General features: G+C 44.3%; 1 protein-coding gene across 4 annotated transcripts; it reads right to left on the reverse strand.

Annotated features, from left to right (window-relative positions):
• Positions 1-92: 92 nt before the first annotated feature.
• On the reverse strand, positions 93-9,504 carry LOC115130147 (alanine aminotransferase 2-like). 4 transcript variants are annotated; one of them, XM_029660957.2, is made up of 12 exons: positions 9,368-9,504; positions 8,577-8,766; positions 3,188-3,277; positions 2,971-3,079; positions 2,741-2,874; positions 2,376-2,619; positions 2,194-2,273; positions 1,939-2,075; positions 1,594-1,768; positions 1,298-1,453; positions 1,043-1,155; positions 93-951 (listed from the first exon to the last, which is right to left on the reverse strand). In XM_029660957.2, the coding sequence occupies exons 2-12, from the start codon at positions 8,712-8,714 to the stop codon at positions 861-863; spliced, it is 1,467 nt and encodes a 488-aa protein (XP_029516817.1). In that variant the 5' UTR covers positions 8,715-8,766; positions 9,368-9,504; the 3' UTR covers positions 93-860. The 4 variants fall into 4 exon arrangements, with proteins under 4 accessions (XP_029516817.1, XP_029516816.1, XP_029516814.1 ...); XM_029660956.2 differs by having other exon boundaries at positions 9,352-9,504; XM_029660954.2 differs by lacking the exon at positions 9,368-9,504 and adding an exon at positions 9,040-9,148.
• Between the last annotated feature and the right edge of the window lie 2,590 nt (positions 9,505-12,094).

Below are 12,094 nucleotides of genomic sequence, written 5' to 3' on the forward strand. Positions count from 1 at the left end.
TTCAACTCCTATAGTCAGTGACATTAACATAAATATTGTCAGAGAATGCAGTAAATAGTCTCTCTTTGTAGAAGTAAACTCAGTTGACAATCTGTCTTTCAACTACCAATACAGTAGACAAATACATTTATTTTATTTATACAACTCTAGATACAATCAACATTAGTCACTAAAAAATATATATATATACTGTAGCTACAGTCAGACTGTTCATTGGAAACAGTACTCTTTTCAACCCAGCACCCGTTTCAACGCAATATCCATTGCACTCCTGTCGTGCAATAGAAGCACACCTCCACCAACCATTTACTGATATTTGGACTAGTTTGGACCAGTGTTGCTGTATGACCTGTAAAATACTTGGCAGGACAAGTAAATTCTTAACTGGAAGAAAAAAAAAGTCATGAGCTGATATCTGTTTTCAGTCATCACATAAATACACACATATTGCAAAGGAGGCTGGTGAGGGGAGAACAGCTCATAATAATGGAAACCATGTGTTTGATACCATTCCATACATTCTGTTCCAGCCATTACTATGAGCCTGTTCCCTCCAATTAAGGTGCCACCAGCCACTGTGCAGATGCTATCTGACACAATTAAAAACAATAAGCTAAAACAGAATAGCAGGCACCATGTTAAATAGTTCCGTTTTTTTAACAGTGCTTCCCTTGCAATGTCAACTCGAGCATTAGAGGGGAGATATTCCAACACAAGGTGTGTTGTGGTGACTGTTCCAGTTCCAGCCACACAACGACACTTGGTAACTCACTGGCACCCTTTGTTGGCTATTCAATCCATTTTCTGAAGAGGATGGGTGGGTTTCTGAAACAGACTGCATCTGGGGGAGGAGTTTAGGGTTATGAGAACTCCTCTGTGAACCGCTTATGAAACTCCCTGATCTTTTCTAAAACAATCTTCAGCTTTTCAGTTGCAGGCAAGATGGTCATCCTACAGAAAGAATGAATTTTTCGGTGTTATCATCGTACCTTAACCATCACTAAACACTGGCATTGACACTGTAGCAGTGAACAGGTCTAACCTGAAGTGGTAGGTTCCATCCCTCTGTCCGAAGCCACTCCCTGGGACCAGACAGATGCCCATCTCCTCCAGCAGTTTCATACAGTAGAACATGTCTGGAGCCTGTTCCTGTTCCTACACACACAGCGACACAGAGGGTCCAGGGGGCATATGGGTTGAACAACATTGGAAGAAAACAACTGAGAAGCGCATCAGAAACAGGCAGATCATTTAAATACAAGTAAAGAGCGGGGGTTAGAGAGCGAGGAAGAGAGACCTTGGCCGCGTTGATGGCTTTTTCTGGCAGTGTGAGGCGGGGGAAGGTGTACATGGCTCCCTGGACAGGGTTACAGTGGATCCCTGGGACTGTGTTGAGGACTTGCTCTGTCATCTTGGCCTTCTCAGACAGGATATGCAGGTTGGCAGTACGCTCCTGTAAACAGGTCAGGTTAATACCAACAAGTTGGTATATTTTATTTTACATACAAATAAAATAAACAGCACTTGTTACACTGTAATAACCTTCATGGAACATTTATCCTAACTGAACAGCCACATCATGTGTATGCTGACCTTGATGAAGGTGGCGTAGGAAGGTTCGTCAGGCTGGGGGGGGTTGACTACCAGGTCCAGTAGGGCCTGCCCAGGGATGGAGGGGCACAGCTGCACAGACACCAGCTTAGTCAGCTGCAACTTCACCTCAGGGTCCATGTTAATCACCTCCATGTATCCTCCCCTGAAACCACACCTGCAGGACAGTCAGGGACAAACATCAACATGGTACATTAACTTATCCCTTGCAGAAAATTGGAGAACACTTCATTCACAGCCAACGTATCAAAGGTAAGTTTTATAAAGAGCCAAGTAGTGCAGTCAGTCACCATCTGAGAATGTATGGGTGTGTAGCTAAAGACTTACTCTCCCATGTAGCATTTGGAGGTGGAATGGAAGGAGGCCAGCTCCACAACACTGGAGTACTCAGATCCCATCTCAAATAGAACCTTCTTAAAGGAGTGGAACTGGCAACCCTCCATGTACACATTATCCTGGTAAACCTATCAGGAACAGAGGGAGGGAGTCATACATATTGAGTAACTAGTCTAGAAGAAACACCTTAGAGAAGGGGGAGAAAGGTCAAACCAGAAACAAGAGATTAATAATAATACAAATGACCTCATCAGCCATCAGGAAAAGGTGCTCCTCAGCAGCGAATCGGATCACATCTTCAATGCACTGCCTGTTCTGGACTTGACCTACACAGTGAAGGGAGTACACTAATCAGAACAGAGATTGGGTATAAATTAAAAAGGACTCACAGATCACTAATGTTTTGGAACGGAAACTTTTCCACATACCTGTGGGGTTGCCAGGGTTGATAATGCAGAGGGCGCGGGGGTTACAGTGCTCCCTAGCTGCCTTCACAGCCCTCCTCAGCTCACCAACGTCCAGGCTCCAGCACTTGTCCTCGTCCAGGTAGTAGCTGATCTGGACAGCCGCCAGCACAGCCAGAGCAGCAGAGTAGAGGGGGTACTGGGGGATGGAGATCATCACCCCTGTACGGGTCTTCCCCTCGCCTGACGTCAACAACTTCAGCATGGTCTACAGGATAGAGGGGGAGATGTGAGGGAGGTAGAAAGGACTGAAAGGGGAGAGTCATGTACTGTAGATCGAATTGCCATTGACTGGAAATTAAAATAAAGGTTGTCATCGTCATTCTTACCACTATAGCATCACTGGCCCCAGTAGAGAGGTAGATGTCGTCAGGGTTACTGGGAATTCCACTGTCCCGCTTCTCAATGTATTTAGCAACATCTTGTCGTATGACCTCAATGCCTGAACTAGCACTGTATGCACCTGGAGTAAAAATACAAGTTCAGTGGATATTTATCCAATGTTTGTCATTCAGCATGTACACACTGCCTGCCTACAGTAGAACTAGCGGTGTTTCACCTAAACTACCCCCTCCACAGGCCTGAAGGATGCGCCGTGCTCGGTTTTTAGCGTCCTCTGGAAACTTGTCGTCTTCTAGGAGATCCGGGTACACGCACAGCGCTATAACCTGACAGGAACAAAGCAGATCAAGTCATATTTTGTAAATAGTCATCTGTAATAATGGGACACTTGGATATAAAAATGTACCACAGGTTTAGAACAACAATTAACAGACCTGTCTGAAAAATGTGATTGGTTTCTGGCCCATGGCATGTGCATCACCGATGTTGGCTTTAATGACCTCAGTGAAGGGCTTCTTAACTCCCTGCAAATAAAACAGAGTTACAGTTAATACACAGATATGGTTATCCACAGTGCATTCAGAAAGTATTCAGACCCCTTGACTTCTTCCACATTACAGCCTTACTCAAATATATTAAATTGTTTTGTTGCATCAATCTACCCACAATGACAAAGGGAAAAACAGGTTTAGAATTTTTTGCAAAAGTATAAAAAAATAAAAAAACTGAAACACATTATTTACATAAGTATTCAGACCCTTTGCTATGAGACTTGAAATTGATCTCAATCTCAGGTGCATCCTGTTTCCATTGATGATCCTTGTGATGTTTCTACAACTTGATTGGAGTCCACCTGCGGTAAATTAAATTGATTGGACTTGATTTGGAAAGCAGACACCGGTGTCATGACGTTGGCCTGGGGGATAGGTTTATGACAGTCATAAATACCGCTTTCCCCCTTTTTCCTCTCTCTACCCTACTGATGTTACATTTGCAAAACCCTTGGTTAACATCGAGATTATGGGAACATCAGAAGGTGGGGGGAAATTAACTATATTCTGGTAATCCGACCAATTGAACATACGCGGTGGTACTTAATGAATATGATGTCAGTTCGGTTGTCATCTGAGACATTCTCATCAATGATAAGATGACAAACTCTACAGTGGAAAGTCTACACATCAGAGTTATCGGATTCACATGGAATTGTTGTTCAATTTAAATGTTTGAATATGAAATTATTTGTGATGGGATGAAATGTGATTTTAGCTTCTAAAATGTGAGATTTGGGTTTTCATAAGGTAGGGCTCTGTGGCCCGCCAGTGGCCCGCCCCTGTGAAGGGACATGGGCTATAAAACTTTTCAAACACACCCTCCTCTCCCTTCCTATATAAGCCCTTGACGACAATATAACCTGCTGTTCCGAGGACGATGGTCCGATGTCAGAATGGTTCAGATAACTACAGAACGAAGCCAACATCAGCATGAGCTTTGGTTACGAATGGTATGAACTTTGAACTCTTATTCACGACAGATGTGATACCTCTTAGCCGTTGAGTTAGCAACAGCCGATGCAAACGAGGGTTAGGAAGGAACAGACAGAGTATCCAGTCTACCCCACAACGACGTTACAACAACGTATTCAATTTACCAGCAGAGACATTCTTCAAGGGACTCGGTTGGGCAGCATGGCCTGCTATCTACCACCAACCTACCGAAGCGCAGCTCAGAGTAAATATTTATTGCATTTTCCTTTTCCAAATGAGCGGTCATTTAGAATGCATAAGATACTGTATTTACGATAGCACAGCGTCACCCTTTGTTCCTCAGTCTTCCCGCTCTTTCACTCAAACCCAGCCCCTTTTCATTTGTGTAACAATCTGTCATATCTGTTCCACCCGCTAGGGACCTTGTCCTTTATGACGTAATTTGTAATCAAGTTATGATTTAATTATGTGTAATTAGTTAGGTATTTAGTAACTAAATAATTAAACCCAATTTTGTATTGCTGGTTCAACTTGTTAGCCAGGGTTCGTGCAGATAACCATGATTTTACAACTTTCAGATGAGACTGAATTAAGATGACGATTAATATTGACTGCTATTGATGTAAAATATTACTAGGTTTTTAAGAGTTTATTTCGGAAGATAACAGCTCTATAAATATTATTTTGTGGTGCCCGACTCTCTAGTTAATTACATTTACATGATTAGCTCAATCAGGTAATATTAATTACGGAGAAATCATTTTATAGAATAGCATGTCATATCACTTAATCCGGCATAGCCAAAGACACGACACCTGTCTCGATAAAGGTCCCACAGTTGACAGTGCAAAAACCAAGAAGTCAAAGGAATTGTCTGTAGAGCTCAGAGACAGGATTGTGTAGAGGCACAGTTCTGGGGAAGGATACCAAAACATTTTTTTGCAACATTGAAGGTCCAAGAACCCAGTGGCCTCAATCATTCTTAAATGGAAGAAGTTTGGAACCACCAAGACTATTCCTAGAGCTGGCCATACTGAGCAATCAGGGGAGAAGGACCTTGTTCTGGAAGGTGACCAAGAACCTGATGGTCACTCTGGCAGAGCTCCAGAGTTCCTCTGCTGAGATGGGAGAACCTTCCAGAAGGACAACCATCTCTGCAGCATTCCAATCAGGAGGGAACAATTATTCTAAAATAGATTAAAGGCTGTAACGTAATTTTGGGAGGAAAAAGGTCAAGGGGTCTGAATACTTTCCGAATGCACTGTACAACAAAGTCAGATTTAGTGCACAACAACCTCAAACAGCAAAACTTGTGCCAACTAAGATGACAACTCTAAACTCGAATAGTCCCCGCGATATGCAACTGTTCAGGGAAGTCAGGAACCAATACACGCAGTCAGTCAGGAAAGCTAAGGCCAGCTTCTTCAGGCAGAAGTTTGCATCCTGTAGCTCCAACTCCAAAAGGTTCTGGAAAACTGTGAAGTCCATGGAGAACAAGAGCACCTCCTCCCAGCTGCCCACTGCACTGAGGCTAGGTAACACAGTCACCACCGATAAATCCATGATTATCGAAAACTTCAACAAGCATTTCTCAACGGCTGGCCATGCCTTCCGCCTGACTACTCCAACCTCGGCCAACAGCTCCACCCCCCCCCGCAGCTCCTCGCCCAAGCCTCTCCAGGTTCTCCTTTACCCAAATCCAGATAGCAGATGTTCTGAAAGAGCTGCAAAACCTGGACCCGTACAAATCAGCTGGGCTTGACAATCTGGACCCTCTATTTCTGAAACTATCCGCCGCCATTGTCGCAACCCCTATTACCAGCCTGTTCAACCTCTCTTTCATATCGTCTGAGATCCCCAAGGATTGGAAAGCTGCTGCAGTCAACCCCTCTTCAAAGGGGGAGACACCCTGGACCCAAACTGTTACAGACCTATATCCATCCTGCCCTGCCTATCTAAGGTCTTCGAAAGCCAAGTCAACAAACAGGTCACTGACCATCTCGAATCCCACCGTACCTTCTCCGCTGTGCAATCTGGTTTCCGAGCCGGTCACGGGTGCACCTCAGCCACGCTCAAGGTACTAAACGATATCATAACCGTCATCGATAAAAGACAGTACTGTGCAGCCGTCTTCATCGACCTTGCCAAGGCTTTCGACTCTGTCAATCACCATATTCTTATCGGCAGACTCAGTAGCCTCGGTTTTTCGGATGACTGCCTTGCCTGGTTCACCAATTACTTTGCAGACAGAGTTCAGTGTGTCAAATCGGAGGGCATGCTGTCCGGTCCTCTGGCAGTCTCTATGGGGGTGCCACAGGGTTCAATTCTTGGGCCGACTCTTTTCTCTGTATATATCAATGATGTTGCTCTTGCTGCGGGCGATTCCCTGATCCACCTCCACGCAGACGACACCATTCTATATACTTCCGGCCCGTCCTTGGACACTGTGCTATCTAACCTCCAAACGAGCTCCAATGCCATACAACACTCCTTCCGTGGCCTCCAACTGCTCTTAAACGCTAGTAAAACCAAATGCATGCTTTTCAACCGTACGCTGCCTGCACCCGCACGCCTGACCAGCATCACCACCCTGGATGGTTCCGACCTTGAATAAGTGGACATCTATAAGTACCTAGGTGTCTGGCTAGACTGTAAACTCTCCTTCCAGACTCATATCAAACATCTCCAATCGAAAATCAAATCAAGAGTCGGCTTTCTATTCCGCAACAAAGCCTCCTTCACTCACGCCGCCAAACTTACCCTAGTAAAACTGACTATCCTACCGATCCTCGACTTCGGCGATGTCATCTACAAAATTGCTTCCAACACTCTACTCAGCAAACTGGATGCAGTTTATCACAGTGCCATCCGTTTTGTCACTAAAGTACCTTATACCACCCACCACTGCGACTTGTATTCTCTAGTCGGCTGGCCCTCGCTACATATTCGTCGCCAGACCCACTGGATCCAGGTCATCTACAAGTCCATGCTAGGTAAAGCTCCGCCTTATCTCAGTTCACTGGTCACGATGGCAACACCCACCCGTAGCACGCGCTCCAGCAGGTGTATCTCACTGATCATCCCTAAAGCCAACACCTCATTTGGCCGCCTTTCGTTCCAGTTCTCTGCTGCCTGTGACTGGAACGAATTGCAAAAATCGCTGAAGTTGGAGACTTTTATCTCCCTCACCAACTTCAAACATCAACTATCTGAGCAGCTAACCGATCGCTGCAGCTGTACATAGTCTATCGGTAAATAGCCCACCCATTTTTACCTACCTCATCCCCATACTGTTTTTATTTATTTACTTTTCTGCTCTTTTGCACACCTATATCTCTACCTGTACATGATCATCTGATCATTTATCACTCCAGTGTTAATTGTAAAAAAAATATATATATTTGCCTACCTCCTCATGCCTTTTGCACACAATGTATATAGACTCTTTTTCTTTCTACTGTGTTATTGACTTGTTAATTGTTTACTCCATGTGTAACTCTGTGTTGTCTGTTCACACTGCTATGCTTTATCTTGGCCAGGTCGCAGTTGCAAATGAGAACTTGTTCTCAACTAGCCTACCTGGTTAAATAAAGGTGAAATAAAAAATAAATAAAAAATGTAACAGTATAACTTTAGACCGTCCCCTCGCCCATACCCGGGCGTGAACCAGGGACCCTCTGCACACATCAACAGTCACCCACGAAGCATCGTTACCCATCGCTCCGCAAGTGACGTCACCGATTGAACCGCTATTTAGAGCGCACCACCGCTAACTAGCTAGCCGTTTCACATCCGTTACACCCGCACCTCTGATTCAGATGGGTTGGGTTAAATACGGAAGACACATTTCAGTTGAAGGCATTCAGTTGTACAACTGACTAGGTATCCCCCTTTCCCTATATAGTACATTTTGCAAATCCGTAACATATGTATGTGTATGTTACTAATTGCAATTTGTACAATATCATACGAAATGAATGAACATCCACAAATGAATACATACAATACAAAACGTTACACTAAAAGTGAGTGTTTCAGTGTACGTACATAATACGAAATGCTCTGAGACCAGGATGAAGTGAGGCACTTTGCTAAATTAGTGGGAGGGATTCCACTTTTCATCACCTTCTTATAGCTAATTGTTATGTTTTTACACCTGCTACATTAGTTTAATGGGCAACTTCCCATTGCCCGAATACATCTGGTAATTTGCTCCATGTCACCTGAGCTGTATTCTCTCAAGGAAAAAGTCAACCCCTTGCTCAAAAGCTTTGTTTGCCCACCAGCAGGACCGATTATTGCAAACCTCTATCCAATAGTAGACATGAACATGTACCTCTTTAAGCTCTTTTTCAATCTGCACTGCACGTTGCACGATTGGACCACGGACAGCATACTCAATCCGCTTTACATTCGGGTTCATGGTGTCCACGTTAAGCACCCTCTCCCGGTGCCCAAGTCCATTTTCAGTCATGTTCGGTTTCTGGAGCTCACAAAAATGTTCCGCTGATAGTCCACGAACTGGTCTGTGGAATTTAGAGAAACAAGGAAGAGTGGTTGGGAAGTTTGAAGTGTGAAACAACCAATGCACAGCAGCACCACACCAACATTTACAGTACGGGTAGGTACTAGCCCAAGACAACATTAGGCCTACTGTTGCAGCAGAAGACACGTGCACAATGCGAAGGCAAAAAGCCCACCAACCATTCAGCGTGAAATAATTGTTTCCCTAATTGTCTTGCTTTCTTTCGTTCAATGACCTAAGCTGGATATAAAACTGTTTTGTTATCAGAGCTTACCAGAACCACCCAAAACGCGCGTTTAAGCGGTCACTAGATAGTTCCTGTCAGTTCCAGCTCTTTCTCTATTCCGCTAAAGTGACAACCTCTCTTACAAATAATAGTCGATGGTTTTATAAGGTTGTCACGCCTCCTTTAGACTTCTGGTATCTAAACCCCCCAGGCCAGTCAATGTCATTTTTTTGCACATCATGTTCTCTTAACTTGATCAATTTAGGAGCACAAAAACATTTATGCAAGTTTAGTAGCACCAGAAAAAGTGATTAAATTTTTTTTGAGATATGGATCCTAGCAACTTTAAAAGCACATCACCTGAATAAGCTCTCACTTTTGATTTCTTTCGGTGACACCAAATGTTGGCCTCCTACTGGTAAAGTTCCCACAAATATGATAACTTTCAGGTTGTTAGATAGCTAGCTAATGCTGTAACACGACTGAACTAGGTTATCGGTTAGCGGCTTGTGAGTAGTTTTAGAACGGCCTGTGTGACATAGTTCGTGAATGTAAAATGCTGTCCTGCCTATGTGAGATGAGAAGAAAAAAAACTTTGCATCGGTAATATGTGTCATAGATTTTGAACGGTTTGGGCTAGAAACAATCCGTTTTCTCTGTAGTAATGGTGCAAGCATGACAGTAACGGATGCGCTCAGTGTATTCTCAATGGCACTAAGAGATGAATGAATGATGACAATTATTATCGGCGTTATCATTTTTCTCGGTGGCTAAATTGGATGCATCAACCAATGGTTGCCTACCTCGTCATCGAATATGCAGGCGGGCACTAGACAGCTATAACATATGGGCCGTGCACCAAAAAATATATTACAAAATATATTTAAAAAATATGGGCTGTGCTCTACATGGAACCCAAAGGGTTCTCCTATGAGGACAGCCGAAGAAACCGTTGGCACCCTTTTTTCTAAGAGTGTAGTTACTTACTTAAATAGGCCAGCCTAGACAATGAAGAGATAGCTGGGGTGGATTTAAAGAACACTTGTGACCCAAAATATTTGTTGTTTTATTATTATCTATAATTATCTCCATGTAGGTTTTCAATGGTCAAAGTTTAAAAACATTAACCATTTCATTGAAGGATTAATATTATTGCCATGGAGTGTTGAAATACATTTTTGCCTGAGCTCTTTACATTGCTTTCTTGAATTGCACAGAACCTGAAAGGGCTACAAATGAGTCTGTGGCACTGGCACAGCACTCTGTGTGCTCTTAACTGGGCCCTGTTCCCACCGAGGGGTGTAGTGTTACTCTTACTGCCTGAACAAATGTACACATGCTGCACCCCCACCCTGAGGTCATGGCCCAACTCCAGAGGTTGCTACCACAACAACACTCTCACACACACCCCTGCACACATGTAATTATCAAACCATTCCCTTGAATGTCAACATCCTAACCTAAATAACTCCTCCCATGTCCTAAATTACTCCAATGCACAAGTTTGCAATTATCCATGTCACATATGTCAGCAATACAATGTTCCCCTGAATATTGTTGACTGATCGTCAAACAAGTTTGTTTTAAGCAGTCCTTCTAAAAAAAAGAATGCCCTGTGAAATGTTACCTTGCATAGGTACTAATCCAGGGTATCTTTGTGTTTGTACACGTTACAGAATTATTACATAGATTATTTCACTGGTACTCTGGTATCAACTTTATAGCAAGTTGATACAGGCTCAGACCTGTTGCACTGCATTACATGTGTTTGTTAGTTGAGATCAGACATTCTCTGCACGCCTAAAAGTGCTCTGGTCTGACCTACTGAAATGACAGGTGGTTGGAGGTCATCCCTTCATATAGAGCTGGACATAAGCTCACTATTTTGCTTAACCTTTGTGACGGTCCAGTCTAGTCCATGTCTTCCGTATGAGACCCTCACAGTCACTCCTACAGTGAAAAAAAGCCACGGCCCTTGCAGAACAAGGGGAACAACTACTTCAAGGTCTCCGAGCAAGTGACGTCACTGATTGAAATGCTATTAGCGCGCACCACCGCTAACTAGCTAGCCATTTCACATCGGTTACACTCACCCCCTTTTTGACCTCCCCCTTTTCCGCAGCAACCAGTGATCCAGGTCAACAGCATTAATGTAACAGTATAGCTTCCGTCCCTCTCCTCGCCCCTACCTGGGCTCGAACCAGGGACCCTCTGCACACATCAACAACAGCCACCCTTGAAGCATCGTTACCCATCGCGCCACAAAAGCCACGGCCCTTGCAACACTTAAACGTCTAAAACTAGATCGAAAGTATGTCAAAATCACAATGTAGCCCTCGAGCCAAAAAGTTTGCCCACCCCTGCACAAGTCAGTGGAAGCACAATGGTTCTCTCTGCATATCCCTGTGTGTCTGTGAGGCCGTTTTGTCTCTGCTGTACCCCATTGGAAGAATCCAGAAACATCCGGTTCTTCTTGGGATACAGTATTTTCAACCTAGCTTACTTTTCCCCTGTAAACTGGATGTGGCGACCCCGGTCAGGCATTTCTTTTACGCCTGCTACATTAGTTTAGCTTTATCCTGACACCCAGGACATAGGAGAGAAAATCAAATCAAGGTGTGGACTAACTATCAGGTATGAAGGGAAGACCCAGATGCAGACCACGTCGGATAAACAATAGTTTGATGTTCCAAATAGGGGCAGGCAATAGACAGGTCAAGGCAGGCAGGGGTCAGAAAACCCGACGTGGGGAAACAGTACCGGAGGGCAGGCAGGCTCAGGGTAAGGCAGAGATTGGTAATCCAGAGGGTGGCAGAGGAACCGGTCAGCAGGCAGGCTTAGTGCCAGGCAGAGTGGTCAGGCAGGCGGGGTCAAGACAGGCAAGCAGGAGCTGAGCCACAGAACACTGGTTGACTTAAACAAACAAGACAAACTTGCACAGACAGACAGAAAACACAGGTATAAATACACTGGATAATGGGGAAGATGGGCAACACCTGGAGTGGGGTGGAGCAGCCCCCTATCTTCATTGACGGGACAGTAGTGGAGAGGGTGGAAAGTTTTAAGTTCCTCGGCGTACACATCACGGACAAACTGAAATGGA

Source organism: Oncorhynchus nerka, linkage group LG6 (genome assembly GCF_034236695.1).
Source record: "Oncorhynchus nerka isolate Pitt River linkage group LG6, Oner_Uvic_2.0, whole genome shotgun sequence".
Classification (NCBI taxonomy): domain Eukaryota; kingdom Metazoa; phylum Chordata; class Actinopteri; order Salmoniformes; family Salmonidae; genus Oncorhynchus; species Oncorhynchus nerka.

Excerpts from the sequence above, each read along its gene's own strand:
- LOC115130147 (XM_029660957.2), bottom strand. The coding sequence starts at position 8,714 with ATGACTGAAAATGGACTTGGGCACCGGGAGAGGGTGCTTAACGTGGAC. Across the intron at positions 2,875-2,970 it reads CTGTGGAGGGGGTAGTTTAG|GTGCATACAGTGCTAGTTCA; the intron begins GTGAAACACCGC and ends TTTTTACTCCAG. Across the intron at positions 1,156-1,297 it reads AAGCCATCAACGCGGCCAAG|GAACAGGAACAGGCTCCAGA; the intron begins GTCTCTCTTCCT and ends CTGTGTGTGTAG.